Source organism: Heptranchias perlo, chromosome 5, assembly GCF_035084215.1.
Source record: "Heptranchias perlo isolate sHepPer1 chromosome 5, sHepPer1.hap1, whole genome shotgun sequence".
NCBI classification, from domain to species: Eukaryota; Metazoa; Chordata; class Chondrichthyes; order Hexanchiformes; family Hexanchidae; genus Heptranchias; species Heptranchias perlo.
This window is the reverse complement of record NC_090329.1, coordinates 66,549,846-66,566,784: the sequence shown is the minus strand read 5'-3', so window position 1 is coordinate 66,566,784 and position 16,939 is coordinate 66,549,846. Positions and strand designations below refer to the sequence as shown.

General features: G+C 39.8%; 2 protein-coding genes across 2 annotated transcripts; both read right to left on the bottom strand.

Annotated features, from left to right (window-relative positions):
* Positions 1-3,994: 3,994 nt before the first annotated feature.
* On the bottom strand, positions 3,995-4,963 carry LOC137321405 (trace amine-associated receptor 4-like). Its single transcript, XM_067983793.1, is given in 3 exon segments — positions 3,995-4,059; positions 4,062-4,515; positions 4,517-4,963. Coding segments are annotated over 3 exon segments (966 nt in total).
* A 9,287-nt stretch (positions 4,964-14,250) lies between these two features.
* Positions 14,251-15,288, bottom strand: LOC137321404 (trace amine-associated receptor 4-like). Its single transcript, XM_067983792.1, has one exon. The coding sequence runs from the start codon at positions 15,286-15,288 to the stop codon at positions 14,251-14,253; it is 1,038 nt and encodes a 345-aa protein (XP_067839893.1).
* Positions 15,289-16,939: the final 1,651 nt, after the last annotated feature.

Below are 16,939 nucleotides of genomic sequence, written 5' to 3'. Positions count from 1 at the left end.
CTTTCTGGGCTGGAGAGGTTGAGTGGCAGGAACATAAATCTCGTCATTAAAAAGATACTTAAGCTGTTAAGTACAAGGCCTAACTTTCTGCAACAAGTTTAATTGGCAATTAATGTGCAAATGCAGAGATTTCTTGAAACTCACGGGGTGGTTGAGGGCGAGCTGCCATTTTCGCGAGGCTAAGGTTAGAGCGGCGCAGATCGTCCAGCAACTTGTGACGATTCACAATCTATGGGGTATCTCTTCCTCGCCGCAAGTTGCTGGACGATTTACGTATTAATAACAGCGATTGACATTAAACTCACCGTTATTTTGTCAGCAAAATCTGGGCCATTATGTCCACTGAATTCCCTTTATCTATCCAATCAGACACTTCTTCTATAAACTCTATTAAATTTGTCAAACAAGACTTGGCTTCAGCAAATCTATGCTGGCTGTTCTTAATTAACTTGTGCATCTGTAAATACTCACTGATTTGCTCTTGAATGATGGATTGTCATGGTTTATAGTACCCATTTTGTCCTTCTCTCCCTTCTTGAATAGAGGTGCTACACTGACTAATCTCCAGTCTCCCAATACTATTTGCATTTCTAAAGATGGTGGTCAGAGCCACTGCTATATCTTCTCTGATTTTTTCTATAGCCTAGGATACATATTTTAATATGCTTGTAAAAGTCCTCAACAATTCCTTTTATATTATCTGCTAGTCTTTTCTCATATTCTCTTTTAGATCTTCTAATCCCCCTTTTCACCTCCCCGCTACAGTTTCTATATTCCTTATGATTATCTTTGGTATTGTTAGCCCTAGTTTTTATCATAACCTCCCTTTTAATTTTCAGTTTAGTTTTAATCTATATTTATCTGCAGAGCTCTATCCTTTGTTACATCCCTTTTACCTTTAAAGGAATATTTTGCTTTTCTCCTCTATCAATCTCATATTTGAAGACTCTTCACTGCTGTTCTCTCATTCCATTTACTAACCTTTTTATCCATTAATTTGGGCTAGATCCCTTCTTGTCTTTAGCAGTCCCACCGCAAAGTTTCATAATCCAGGAAGGTGAAAATTTAGTGAACAGAAAATCAAGGTGAGAGAGATGTGCCCAAATTCTTGATATGTTTGCTCAATGTATGACATTGTGTCAGAGCCGCTAAAGCTGGAAATTCATCCCTATATATTTCACAATAACATGATCCAACTTACCTATAAAATTGTTTTTTGTGTTTTTGAATGCCTCTATTAAGGTTTTTACAGATACCTCAGCCTTTCTGAAAAGCCAAGATTAATCCCAGAGTTATGACCCTGTTAACTAAGGAAAGGTAACAATTACACCAGTGTTTTCAATTCCCAAGGTGCTACAGTCTGAGTATGTGGATAATCTCCCAGTATGCATTATTGGGATACTGTCAGCTGACCTGTGCAACAGCTTGAATTGCTATTTTTTTCTTTGGAAAAAGAGGCTAGGAGAGATTGGCTGAGAGAAAGAGAGGCAGATAAACAGAATAGGGAGAATAAACAGTTACAGCAGCTGCTTTGTTTGTTTATGCTGAGAAGTCAAAAACAACTATTGTTCATTAATGAATTTATTCATGCAGCTGTGACGTCCATTTATTTATCCAGCTGCAACAGATAAGGAAAACAAGTTAATATGTAAGAACAAATCAAAAATAACTTTCTTCAGTGTCTCTAGGAAGAACTCTTCCAAATTGCTTTCCAAATACTTTCACTTGAGATGTGCACTCCCCCCTGTTTCTGCAACCCCCTATCTCCACCTCTCCTGGAACAACATAACCTCTGCCTCACCATGAGTAACATCATAGGAAATCTTTGTATGTGTTAAAAAATGGTGAGTCATATTTTCCTGTTATTGCGCCTGGGCTTATTGGATCATCTGGTGGCAGTCCATTGAGCAAAATTGGGTGGGGAGGATCACATGTCTGTAACAAAGCCCAGCCAATGTTCTAAACATTAATTTAAATGAACAGAAAATTGGCTGAGCTCCAATCATGCAGAAGTGTAAAAGAGATACCAGAAAAGCCTCTATAGATACAGGAGTGGTATTCAAATCTTGGATGGATTTTGTCTTTGAAGAATGAAAGGAGTTGTTGAGGGGTAAGAGAATGGCTGGTATAAAAGAGGAAACCAAGCATTTTGGAGGCAGCTTTAGCGATGGAGATACTGGAACTCCATTTAATACCAGGATGAATGATGAGGACAAGAATATCAAAAGCTGAACAAAGAGTAAGATTGTAGATATCAAAGAACAGAAGTGGTAGCTGTTGGACTCATGATAGACATGGGCAGGGTTTTTCAATTCTGCACTTGTCTTAGATTTTCCATTCATTAAAATCAATGGGCAAAAAATCACATGCTGGTGAGTACAGAAGCAGAAAGCCTCAGTCTGTATCTTCAAATATTTGAAAAAAGCAAGATTTTCATTGCCTCATTGAAGAACACAGAGGAGAGCAAGGTTTAATGATTCAACAATTGCACAGGTTAAATGACAGGCTTTAAGCAAAGTAGCTGTATTCCTCATGAATTCTCTCACAGCTAGTATGGGGGCTTTGGTGTCTACTCTCCACAGTGCAGTCATCAGTGGCTTTAGTGTGCTTGCACAATGGTAATGGACAACTATGAGCAAGGAATTCCAAGCCATGATGTGTGCTCACTCTCCTATGTTCAGTGAGATCAGTGGGTGTCCTGCAGTGGATGTCCTTCAGCAATAGCTATGTTACAAATTTGAGTCTGTGATGGATACATTCCTGGATTCAGTTATGTCAGCCACTCCTATGTGTCTTACATTACAAAGTTGATTCAAACTGCCCAATATCTATCTAGAAGATAGAAGATGCAACGATGCATGCCTCTTGACAAATGAACTGGATTCTGTAGACTCGTACATGTCCCCATGTGTGCTTCTCCAAGCTTTCGATAGGCAGAACTGATGAACACTCTGGTAAGATGAGACTGATAACAAATTGAGAAGTTAGTTTATTTTGCTGCATTCATATGAGTGATCAAAGGTAGCATTTCCAAGCTTTTTTAAAACTTCTACAACGCTTCCTGTAATAACACTAAATAACAAAAACACACTGCTGTGATCCTGAATAGTGGATGGAATATTCACTTTTTGTTTTACTTCCTTTTGTGTCAGTTTCTAGCTGGGAAAATTGACCTGTATCTTACTTCCCAGCTCAGATCCAGGCTTGCCTTCTCATCACCTTGGTTCAACTTGACTGACCCTGAACATGGTTTTTTGTTCCCTTTTTGTTAATTCTGATTGCAGGCATTGGAATTTTATCAGACTTTCCTTGCAACTACTCCTTCCAAGCACAAATTAATCAAGTCATCTCAATCACGATAAGTCTGAACAATCGCTGAAATGTCTAAACTAACTTTCAATATCTGAAACACACTGGTTCAGATGTCCCAGTTGAATCTTAATCTACGTCTCTCAACCCTGCTGTCCTATAAATTTAATCCCTTGAAAGCTAAGTTTAACTCAACAGTAGCATTTTAAAATATAGGCCCCTTCATGGCAGCATAGAGAGAAATCTCAAAATGTGACAGGCATGTATTGACCAACACAGGGGCAAACCATTGGCATTCAGACCAGTGGCAGTTCTGTAATATCACATAGCCCTGAACAGATAAACCTTTTTGAATTTAGTGTGGATGTTCTGTACACTGATATGCTTTAATAACATATACAATGTTCATATTCCGCTGTAGCATGCAGAACACACATTTCGTGCAAATTTTACATTAAATTTGGACAGAATTTATTATAGGTGCAACAGGTTTACAATCAGAATTTTTAAATACATCTTCATGAGAACATGGAACAACTATATTTCAATAGAATATGAAATATGCCTCTGAAAGAAAGTGCTATTACAGAGCATACAACTTATTGGCGTCACAAAGAATGGGTTATTAACAATCCTCATCTTTGTAAACTGAGGTTAATTTGGGAACAAATTCATCATTGGAGAGTCATTGGCGAAACCAGGGGTAAAAAAAAGCATAAAGCATTGGATTGCAAGTAGAATTGAAATAACAAGCCATACAAACAATTTAAATAATGCTGGTGGTGTAGAGAAATTAATGTAAGGATCAACAATACTATTTATAAAAAATGGCAACCAGCAGATGATGAAGACTCCTATTACAACTCCCAGTTTTACAGCAGCCTTGTATTCTTTTTTGGAGGAACTTCCTGTATTGTTTTCCTCTTTCGAGTTCGTTCTGTGTGTCATGTTTCCAATTGCTCGAGCATGCTGTCTTGCCACAAAAAATATCTTGAGATACATATATACAATCACCAAAATAGGAACAAAAAATACAATCAGTGGATCCACATGGCCCCATAATTTATTAAATATGAGAACACAGCTTCCATGGCAAGAAATGGCACTGATATAATCCTCAATTCCTTTCATATTAGCGTCTGAGAAAATTAAACCAAATCCATTAACTATATAGAACGCCCAACTAACTGTAACAAATATACCAATTTACAGGCAGAGTGATTTTTGTAGTGTAGTGTAAAGGATCACACACAGCATAGTAATGGTGAATGGCAATAAAACACAAATGGTAAATAGATGCTGTTGTCAGCGCCACATCTAGACCTGAATGGATTTTACAAAATATATCTCTAAAGTACCAGCATGTGTCAACACACCTAATCATACTATAAGGCAAAACAATCAGCCCCACTAGAAAATCAGTTACAGCTAGTGAAAGAACAAGATAATTGGTGGGTGTTTGTAGTCTCCTAAAATGTAAAATTGAAATCATCACCAGCAAGTTCCCTAAAATTGTAATTATTATAATAATTACAAAGAGGATGTACATTGCTACATGGACTGCTGTTGTCCTGTTGGTTTTGGGGCAGGAAGTGTTGACAAATTCAAAGCAGTATTGTGTGTCTCCCATATCCTGAAGTTGTGATGAATTCATTTTTCTTTTCTCAGTAAAATCTTGAGATAGGAATTAGACAATTCAAAAAATAGGAGTTTGCAGTAATCTCGGTCTAGTGCTGAATCTTTCTGTATTTGAAGTTAATTGTTGGCTCCTGTGGAAAGGCACATTTTGTACAATTCAATATGACCATTTGTCAGATCCTGTGACTCCTGCAGTCACTCACTTGATGGATGAAGATTAACTATTTATTACAGATTTTTAAAAAAAATCCAGTTCAGATGATCTGGTCATTATTCCTATTTGATAGTGGGGCAAAACATCCTAATCTAATTTTGTCTTGGCTCAGCAGGGGTCACTGGATAATAATCAGAGAGGGGAACTCTGACCAATTTTAGCTTTCCCTAACCCAGAGATACTGAATACAATTGTACTGCTTCTCCCTCTACTCTAGCTGAGACAAATTTATTCAGCGCATACCAGAGATTATACTTGGAACCTACTGGTCTGTGTGATCCATCTAATTAACAAGTAAACTCCATCAAGAGAGACATCCTGGGAACTCACAGGTTTAATTTCTGTACTAGTTTGATTTAACTATTTTATTAACTGTGATGATGTATTTATGGTGTAGCTACCAGTCTGAAACTGGCTAATACAGTATCGGTTCCACCCAGGCAGTACCTTGTTTATACCATCTGCATTCTGCATGGAGCCAACTAGATTTCTCCCAGCCAGTTCAAAACTCTGCCTGTGTAATTATACACGTACATAAAGCTCTGCTCCAAGCCATTGGATTTTAAATGCTTTGAAAACATTCATCGGAGTGTCCATACTCTTAATACTTTTAATTAAGCTCAAAAAGTTGTATGGGGGGTCCAAGGACCAATGAGACTTTTAAAGCCCAGCTTGACACTATACTAGGTGCAGGACCTGACTCCAGAGTTCCACTGTCAATCTGTAGCAGTGCTGGTCATAGCACAAAAGAACCTTGAAATGGCTCTGACCAATGGTTCTCTTCACATGACAAGTTAAGATAAAACAAAATTTCCAAACTTTAAGTAGTAAGAGGATTTAACAAATATTATCACTTTTATAATGGAGTTGCATGATTGCAGTGGTGGATTTTTAATTGAAAGTAAAAATTAGAACAAAATTTCAATCATTCTATATTCATTAAAAGTCAGCTGGAGTCACTATGATACAGGGCTGTAGGAGCACTGTTAGTGTTGATCACTTCACATTTCACAGACTTCCACAAAACCTCACAGCAGCCAAATTAATACCTTAACCAGAGAATGCGGTTGTGCTTGAAGAATGTTTCTGGGCTCTTGATGGTGAAAACTGATAAGTGTTGCTTCAACTCAGGTCTTTGTCTTCACTTTTTGTGATTTCTCTTGAAATACCTTTGATCCAGTGTACATACTGAATTACAGGGACGTACTCCCCACTCTAACTTGAGATGCATAAAGTATTGGTTTTGAGTCCCAGTCTAATTGATGTAGAATAGTGCATCACTTCTGGTTTACATCAGAGTTGCAACCAATCTCCTTAATCCTTTGTCAAGTGTTAGTGGTTCATTTAAATAATATATAACACGTTTAATTGGAAAAACTCAAATGTCCTGGTAGGTAGACACAGAAACACAGAACAAAGAAAGCATGCAGTAGTTCAGACACTATAATATGCTCGGATTGTCAATGTTTATTCATATTTAGTGCTGATTCCAATATGTTGTGTAATTACTGTGACTCCTTGCTTCACACATTCTACTAAACCCAGCTTTACTGGAATTTAATAATGATTAAAGCCAAGTATTTCAAATGAACAAGAAAGATTAATTTTGTTCATTTTTTCAGGAACAGCAAAAATCTGCTTTGATACCTCCTGATGATACTTAATTATAAATGCTACATTATGTTTTGCCGGTTTGTCAGTTATTCAAGCCTTATGTTTCATTGTGCCTCATTATTATGCCATGCCTAACACATTTTAGTTCATTTTTCTCCTGTCTGACTTTATTCCTTCTTCTAAAGTTACTCACCAGTACTTTTTGTGGTTGTTTTCTAGATCTTTGTAACTTTGGCAGGAGATTTGTGGAAATCCACGAGAAGTGGCATAACTGGCGGTTTACATTGTTTATTTGGGGTTTCTGTGAACTTCCATCAAACTTACAGCAAGAGATGAGAGCCCTAAACTTGGAGGAATCCTGTAATCTGTTCAAAGTCCAAAGCCCTATCCTGCTGCTTCTGGCTGTCCATGGGGAAAGTGATGAAGGTGTCTGCTCTTGCAAACAAGGCATTAGTTAATCAAAAACAATATACTGTGGATGCTGGAAATCTGAAATAAAAACAAAAAATGCTGGAAAGCTCAGCAAGTCAGGCAGCATCTGTGGAGAAAGAAACAAAGTTAATGTTTCAGGTTGAAGATCTTTTGTCAGAACTGGAAGGTGTTAAAGTTTTTAAGCAAGTACAGAGCCAGGGAAAGGGGGGAGGAGGGGGGAGGGGAGGGAGCCTAACAATAGGCGTTAGTTATCTGCTTATTGCAAGCATGGACTTCAGACTGAGTGAAGGTAATGATATCTCTTGTGACAGCGTTGAAGGAACTGGAGGAAAAGTAGTTCAGGTCTTGACTGCAGCAGGCAATGCTGTACTAGCTATGGTGGTTAGTTGCAGGAGGCGACACAAATTTTTCACAGCCTTCCTAGAGAGGCGAAGTCTCCTTATGCGCCGTTTCTCTGTTATTCTGGGCCTATAAGCTTTGTTGAGACACGGTAAGGATTCTTGCAAGCATGCCTCCTTCTATGTGCTCTCCCTGCATTTGTAGCTCTGTTTGCTCCTTCCTGCTGCTTCTGCTCCTCCTCCTCATGCCAGAGTAGAATTCCCAGAAGGACCCCCACGAAGAAAAAAGTGAAATGCCAGAAGCCCCTTAAGAGTTCAGAATATTTTAAGGCAACTACGAGCATTTTGAAATAGTCCAAGTGGCAAAAAAGCACAATGTAATACGAGAAAAATGCCTCTGAAAACTTTCTACAGTTTTACCTGAGAGCGGCTGAGGATCCCTTTAAATTTCACTGAAAATGGCCACCTCCACACTCGTGGCACCCATGGTTTGAAGGTGGGAGCAGGAGCTCCAGTAACAAAGCAGGCAGAGATGAAAATGTCACAGGGAGTCGGAACTATGTCATCTGACCCCAGTTTGCCTTTATTAACGAGACTACTGCCTAGATTAAGTTCTGCTCAAAAATTAGAACGGGCATGATTGAAGCGGTAAGTTGGCACCTCAACCAGTCACGCTATTTTGGTCTCGCTATTTCCCCATTTTGAAGCACAAATGGGGTAGTAGGAACATGAAAATTCACCCTGATTTCCCCATCAACTATATAATATATATCTTCCTTCAACATGGTAGAAAGTATGTTAACTATACTACATTACATTACATTACGAGCAACAAACTCTCCCTTCATAAGTCAAGAATGCAAAGTATACCAAAGCACATAGCAAAGTGCAGTCTTGCTTTTGAATGTTGCAAGGTAAATGATAGGATCATTCATCTCATTGCTCACTGCTACTTGTAGGACCTTGTCTTGTACAAAATGGCTGCCATATTTGCATATATAACACCAGTTAGTGTACTTCAAATTGATTTAATGTACATGAATCACTTTGGGACGTTCTTAGAAATGTGCTAAAAAAGCACACAATATCATTTGGTATGTTAAGCATCCATGTGGGAACAGTACCAGACAGAAATCTACCATTTGATGTACCTTAAAATAGAGTGTTATCAGGTGTTTATGGTGATGAGAGGATGGAAGTCAATGACCAAATAAACATACAGGCTCTGAATTTCCACAGTGTTGTCCCGATCTTCTGCCGTAACTTCAACAGGAGATCAGCTGAGTCCCTGGAGAAATGGCACAAGCAGCTGAAAATCGTTGCTTGCACTATCTTTCTGGAGGTTCCACTGATCTCCTGCCCAAGTTACGTCAGGAGATCGGGAGAGCCCCCATGGAAATTTAGGGCCATGGTGACTTTCAATTGTCTTGGCTTGATGCCCAGCATTTGCTGTGCATTTGTGCCAATAAGACATGAGTTGCACACCCCACTGGTCTGGTGAGCTGTTTGCACCAGAATTCTGTGAGTAAGGTCATTTGCATATCCTCTGGAGGAGTTATTTACATAAATTCCATCTAAAATGGGAGCAATATGCTGGCGTGCTTGGAAGTAAAATCTTTAAAAGGTTGGTTTTGGCTGAAAATAGCAACAACTGGCTGGGAGAGCAACAGTTTAAAAGCAAAATAACTCAGTTCACTTTCAGGTAGCTGGACTGAATGACTCCTGGGTGTTTTTCTGCTGCTTCTCAAGAACACCTATCACAGGTGCAGCTCGCAGAGACAGCCAAAAAAGGAAACAGGCATAAAAGAGGAGCCCATCGTCTTAATGAGTCAGAGCAGCAACTCTCTTCAATGAAAAAGAACAGGGGAGAGACAGACTGATGCATCTCCGTGGGACAAAAGAGGTCTCTCATGCCAAGTGGAAAGAGGTTGCACTGGCATTGAGTGCCAAATCTCTCACCCCCAAGAATGCAGACTATTACTACAAGAAGATCAATGATATGACCAAGGTAGACTAGCCACTCTCCCCTTTCTTCCTTGGGTATCCTGAACACAAACACACTCTTCACCCTCTAAAAGTAAAAGCTGTACAAGTAACCCTTCAAACTACACTTAGGTTAAGGGAGGCACTAATTCAGGATCATGCAGTTTGGATACCCATGTCTCCTAACAGCAATTACTTCCACGCACAACATTGGAACCCCTTCTTTCCCTTTAAGAGGATGATACCATCACATCTATTACTTCATCTCTCCCATGATGCCTGATGCACATTGCCCAGTTGTTTAACCTAATTCACTCAATCTTGTTGCAGGAGAAACTGATGCACAATGCTTGTGAGAGGCAAGGCATTAGAAGGGACATCCCTGACTTAAAAGACCTCAACTCCCTATGAAGAGCAGACCATGGAACTGAAGGGAAGGCACTATGTTCTTGCTGTGGGAGAGGTTGGGGCATAGTCCCTATAAAGGAATACACAGCCACAAACTTTCTTTGTCTCTTTAATCCCAAATGGGTAATTCTTATTTATTCTTAGCTGGCAGCGCCCTTTCCACCTTTCCTGCAGATCCACAATAGCAATGGGGGTGGTGGTGGGGGTTGGGGGGGGTGCAGAGGATAAGGAAAAGAAGGAAGATGATAATGTTGATGATAAGGAAGATGAAAAGAAGGGCAGTTTGAACTTCCTCATGGATTATGAATGTGAGGAGGATGATGATGAAGAGGGATAGGCAGTCAGGGTCAAGCCCAACAAAAAGTTTCTGCAATGACCTCCTGCCTTTTGTTCCTCTGCCACAGCCCACTTGTTCTCAACTCCTGGGTCACATGCTTCTTTCCCACCATGCACCAGCTCAGATACTTTCAAGCGGGGGGAATTAAACAGCAAGGATGTGGCACTGGAGGAGTGGGAACTGATTTGCTACCTTCTCAGCAGAGGCTCAGGAGGGATGACCATGGCTTCAGAGTTGTGAGGCCCAGAATTAGTGGGTACTCACCTGAAAAGAAGGATGTTCAAGCAGGCTCTGAGGTCAGTCTCTGAGGATGTGCAGCAACTGACAGGTGTGACCCTTGAGTCTAAAGCTCCCATTTGTGGCAACATGAGGGAAGCTTTTTCTTTGTTGCAGACATCATAGAGCAGGTGCCAGCTTTATTGGAATCTGCAACAAATCCTGTCCAAGGAGATCTAAGGATTGGAGTGGATCAACAATACACTAATATCTAGGTCAAGGAAATGCTACTTAAAGAGTGCAGCCTCTTAGAGTGAGGTAGATAGATTGTCAGAGAAACTAAGGCCTGAATTATTACCTCTAGTTCTGAGCTTGTACTTTGAGGCGTTGGCTAGTTTTAGAACCTTTGGTAAAATACTTGAGAATTTGTTTTTCAGCCGTTAATAAACAACTGTGCAATAATGAATACAAACATCTTACTATCAAGATGAAAAACCAGAGTTATAAAGTGTACATGGTGTCAGAACTGTGAAAATAAAAATCACGGGCTAGATTTCACCCATTCATAAACAGTGGGTGGCAAAACTATACATAAGTCCACACTAATCATGTCACAATGAATCATTGACATTTTGAACGGTTTACTGCTGTCAATCACTCAGAATAGTAAAAATTATATCACTAGAACGTCCATTAAATAGTCTCTATTTGAAACATTGGGATAGATGCTGAGATATCTTGCCTGGCGGAAACGGGACTGTAGCACTTCAAAATTGGTGAGGAATGTCTTACCGCCCCGTTCCTGCATTCTTTCCCCGGGCCTATGGCTGGGCGGCCAAAGCGCCCACCTGAGTCAGGTGGTGGGTCCATTAAAAATCCAAATCGGGGTTCTATGATGTATGTAGGACCCCGTTTGCCATTTTAGGACAGTACAGGACAAAGCGCGCGCTACACATGCTCTGCCCAGTCTCAGCTGGTGGTCAAACCATTGACGATTAGACAGGAAAGTTTGTGTTTATTTTTGTGGGGCTGGGAAAAGCATGATTGCTTCTCCGGGCTCCACCAAACAAGCCTGTCACTCCGAGTCCCCCCCCCCTCTCCCTCATTCCAAGATCGTAAACCTCCCACGGACCTGTCTTCTTATGGCCTGGAGGCCTGCTGGGCCTCCTGATATTGCAGTGGCCTGGAGCCAGCGGGCTGCCCAGGGGCGCTCGTCTTCCACCTGCAGTCCACCAGCCAAATGATAATGAGGCCCGGCCTCTCGCCTGGACTATTGGGTGACTGGCTGGCGTGCGCTGCCAGTGAGCAGCATCCACGTGGGTGTTGACTGAATCTTTTATCGCTATACCCATCATCATTGAAAGGTTTCCTTGGAATGTAAAAGGATTGTCATGCATGAATATAGATTGCCATGTGGTAATGTAGATAGGTCAAAAGATTCCCTAATATGAGCAGACGACCTGTGTAAGGATGCAGCTGTTGGACTTAAAAGCCCTGGAAGGAGATACATTCAGCAGATGTTAATTGTGGAAAACTTTCTCAAGTTGTCAAGTGCAACACCTGCAACAACAACATTCTGACTGCAGACACCTGCTTTGCCACCTCTTCCCAGTCTGGACAGCTGTCTGCTGAAGAGGGTACTCCTGCCACAAGATCACAATTCTCCTTTGCCTCATCTCTTTGAGCATAATCTGCAGGACTCTGCCTGAAAATGGAACAGTCCTCCCTCCACACTGAGCTCTTTCCATCTCCTGGGACATTCTCAAAGATCCAGTAAAAAAACAATTGGCAAACAGTGAATTTTACCAGCACAGGAAGTGCAGGTGGCCCCTTTAAGGTGCAGCAGTTGCTCTTATTATGATGCTGTCCCAGAAATCCTGCACCATGGACTCCATGTTCCCAGGGCATGGTCCAATCAATGACAGGAACACTGCATAATTAGGGGATTTTGGAAAATACCAGGAGGCTCCATCCCCAATACTGCAACGCACAATGTGCTTTTACACTGCCAATGGAAAATTGATCCTTTTTTTTGTAATGTTGAATTTGATATTGACTGTTTACATTTTTCAATTGGAAAAGAAAAAAGTTTTCAAATTGATCAGTGCAAAATGCTTCCTGTGAACAGAAAAGATCAACATTGTAGTCTACAGAGATTCCAAAACATGGTGAGATATATAATCCACAAATCAATTCACACAGCTCTACAATTTCCATATGTATCTGTGTTTCTATCTATATCTGTTTCTCATTCTAATTTATCTGTTTGACTATGGCTACACCAGCTATCTGATCACCAGCGTGTTTTAATTGCTACCAGAAAATATTTCACAAAAGTGTGTGGCTGGATACTGCTAAATTAGGAAATTGCAGTTATCACTTGCCTAAATTACTGGCAGGCAGGAGTAGAGCTTAGCTTCTACTTGTAGCTCTCCATTTAAAGTGCAACAGTTACATTTCATTCAACATTATTACAGATAGAAAGCCAGAGCAACTTCTATTATATACAACTGTTCTTCTCCAATTAGGACAGTTGGGTCCCAAGAAGATAAAATGACTGAGTCCGCAAATCAATGGCAACAGGTCAGACAGTGCGAATGTGCTGCTCACTGCACATGTACAATGCACCTCAGTCTGCTCCCCCAATCTTTTCTGGAATTCGGTGCCATTGCTAGTGGGAAGTCTGAAAGGTATGGGCGAGAAAGTAAGCCTGGAGGAGGTTGCAGAGGTAGGGTGTAGCAAGGCTATGGAGACATTTCCAGATAAGGATGAGGTTTTTAAACTTAATTTATAGGGAGACAGTATAGATCCATGAGGAGGAGAATGATGGCTACACAGGGTTTATTGCAGGATGCAGCCTGCTGCATTTTGGGCAAGTTGGAGTTTCTGGAGTGTGGATAAAAAAAGACCAGCAAGGAGAATATTGGGATAATTGAGTAAATGGAAGTGACAAAAATAAGGACACTGGTTTCAGTGGCTGAGGAGGTGTGGAGTCAAGCAATGTTGTGGAGATAAAAATAAGTGGTCTTTCATGATGGAGGAGATGTGATATATGAAACTCGGCTCAGGGTTGAATAGGCTGGTGCGTTCTTGTTCTGCTTGAGTGAGGCGGGCGGGGGGGGAGGATGGAATCAGCATCAAGGAAGCAAAGTTTGCATCGGCTGAGAGTGATGGTATTATAAATTTGATACCGTCTTTGGACAAATGGTGGTCTGAGCATTTTACTTTTGTGGCAGTTGAGTCACAGTGTCCTGTATCTATTAGTACAAAAGCATAACCTGGGGGTTTAATAGTAATACCACTTTATAACCTAAACTTCATCAGTGTCTTTTTCATGGGTGCTTCTTTAATCTCTTCGAAGATTGACTGAACAAAGACAAGGTGAGATGAGGCTTGATATGAATCAATAAGCTGCTTTATTTCAAGGTAAGGTGAATATGCAGAATAGCAGTTTCATTCAAACAGTACAACTTAACTTCATTTAGTAATACAAGGTAAAGAATACGCCATACTTCCCCACATCACTGGTTCGTCTTACTTGATTTAAGCAAGATAATTTCTGACTATTCTCTCCTGCATTCCAACATAGACTTTGCTCTCTCACAGCATTCTGTTTCAAAAAGTCTCCCTGAGTGCATGTCTGTGTGATATATCTCACACTGTTCACAACTAGAAAGGGGATCAAAGACTTTCCAGCACAATAGGTGTGAGGTATTTATACACTATTTCATTTTGTGCGGCTCCATGACATCTGTATTTAGTTACTCTGGCAAAAAATTCATTGTAGAAGAATCAGAGTTAAATATCTGACCAGAAAGGATAAGTTTTAGTGCTTTGCGAAACCACGGATACAAGAAAGCATAAAGCACCGGGTTTAAAGTAGAATTAAAGAAGCCAAACCATGTAAATATATCATGTAAAGCTGGTGGGATTAAAAAATTAAAATATGGATTAAGAATGCTATTTACGTAGAAAGGCAGCCAGGAGAATATAAAAATACAGATTATTGCACCTTGGTTTTTAACAGCTATTTGTTCTTCGTTATGCAAGATTTTAATATTGTTTTCTTCTGTATAGTGGTTATTATTTGGCATGTTTCCAATTTTTCTACTATATTTGCGCTTCACCACAAAAAATATCTTGACATATACACCTAAAATGATAAAAATGGGAATAAAAAATACAATCAATGCATCCATATGCCCCTCAAATTTAGCATATGCGATACAGCTGCCTTCGCAAGAAATAGTAGCCATATAATCATCTACTGACTTTTTACTGAAGTCTGATAAAAACACACTAAACCCATAAAAGATAGCAAACAGCCAGATTAATATAACAGTCACAGTTGTTACAGGCAGTGTGATTTTTATAGAGTAGCGCAAAGGGTCACACACAGCATAGTAACGATCAACAGCAATAAAACATAAATTATAAATTGAAACTATGGTTAACACAATATCTATAATTGAGTGAACTTTACAAAACACATCTCCAAAATACCAGCATGTTTCTACAGACCTAACCATACTATAAGGCAACACAATAAAGCCCACCAGAAAATCCACAGCAGCTAAAGATAAGACGAGATAATTGGTGGGTGTCTGTAGTTGCTTGAAGTGTAAAACAGAAATGATCACCACCAGATTTCCAAATATAGTAATTAGTATTGAAATGGTAATACAAATGTACAATGCTGCATTAATTGCGATTGGCCTGGTGACTTTGGGACAGGATGTGTTGACAAATTCGAAACAGTATTGCACGTCTCCTGAATCCTCAAAATATGTTAAATTCATTCTTTTTCACATTGATAATCAAAATCCATGGATAGCAGTGTGATGACAAAGTTGTTATTTCAGAAGATATTTGATTGGAGTAATCTTTACAAAGAACTGTGATTTTCTTTACTTGTGGATGGTCTGTGATTCCTGTATAAACAACCTTTTATTAGTGGCACATTTGAAACAATGGGAGTGCACTTTCAAAAGGAGACTAAAGCTTTGGAGAGGATTTTTAGTTGTGAGAAAGATTTTAGGATTGCAAGAAGAATCTGAAGAATAAAATTCTAGAATTGAACACATTCACATTAAAGAAAAGACACAATGCAGAGGGTTTAATTTATTTCAGCAACACATTATTTGACACGCCAATTAAAATAATCACACACAACAAAATTACAAAACATCACAAAAATAGCTTCCTAAATTAATACAAGGGCCTAGAATTTGCATCGTACAACGTCTGCTTTTTGGACACCTAAAGCCCCAAAATGGTGAGCCGGAAGAATTTGGATATAGTGTAAAGCAGACTTCTCCCTATTTTCATTTCCATTGAACTCAATGGAATCAATCAGGAAGCCAATCCAATATCTCCTGTTTTACACTATCGCAAAAAGTTCAAATTACCCCAGTGTATTATTCTGCTGTTAAGTTGGAGCTGCATTCAAATGGCCTGTTCTTTTAAGTCCATAATTCTAAATCACTGTGAATGTGCATATTCTAAAGTCAAGTTGAGACCATTATTATTGCCACACCCTGATATCAGTTACAGCCTAACTGCTTTTTAATTCATTTTTATTTACATTCTCAAAGTTTCTACTTGTTTGCTGGTAATATCCTTGTGATATATTCCTATTTTATGAATATGGTATTTGAATTAATCAGGTGTAAATGTTACACAGACTTTGCATGCGCGTCACTTTCAGGTGACTCCACTGTCACTTATCTCGTTCTTAAACCTCAGGGAAGGTGGCTAGAGGACAGAGGCCCCTTCATCCTCACCTCCAATCTATTTTCCTCCTCCCCTTTCCCTACCCACCCCTCATCAATTTCCCTCAAAGAGGCTTTGTTTGCTATCAAATTTCAACTTCCTTGCGTTTTTAAAAATAAATCAAATTAGAATTAGAAAATACATTTTTCCTGTCCGCCTCTCTCTATCTAGCTATGTTTCTTTCTATCTGTGTCTGTCTGTCTCTGTCTCTATGTCTGTCATGCAGGTGACCGTAATTAGGATGTTTGCCTTTGTTAAATGTCAACAAAAAATGAGATAAAGGGTTTCTTTTTACTCCAAAATTTAACTCGTGGGCTTTTTGGAAAAATGAACTCAAATAGGATGAGGAAAGACACTCTAGGGCAGAAATTCCACTTGAAGGTAAATCTACAGTGCAATACGAGCGACATTGCGACATAACACGGAGCTGCTGGATTTCTACTCTTTGTATCATGCTCCACAAATTGCACTGAGGTGGGGGCGGGGGGGGGGGGAGGGGAAGGGGGATGGGTGCTTCCTCTACCTGTCCCCATTACACTGAGAAACCACTTTTGGAGCTTGTCTGTGGGCAATTCTGAGTTATCTTCAGAAATCTGCAAAGCTGACCCCTGATAGGCCCAGCAGCACATGTGCCTGGAGACAGCAGGTTTAGGTCAACATAGGAACATAGGAACAGGA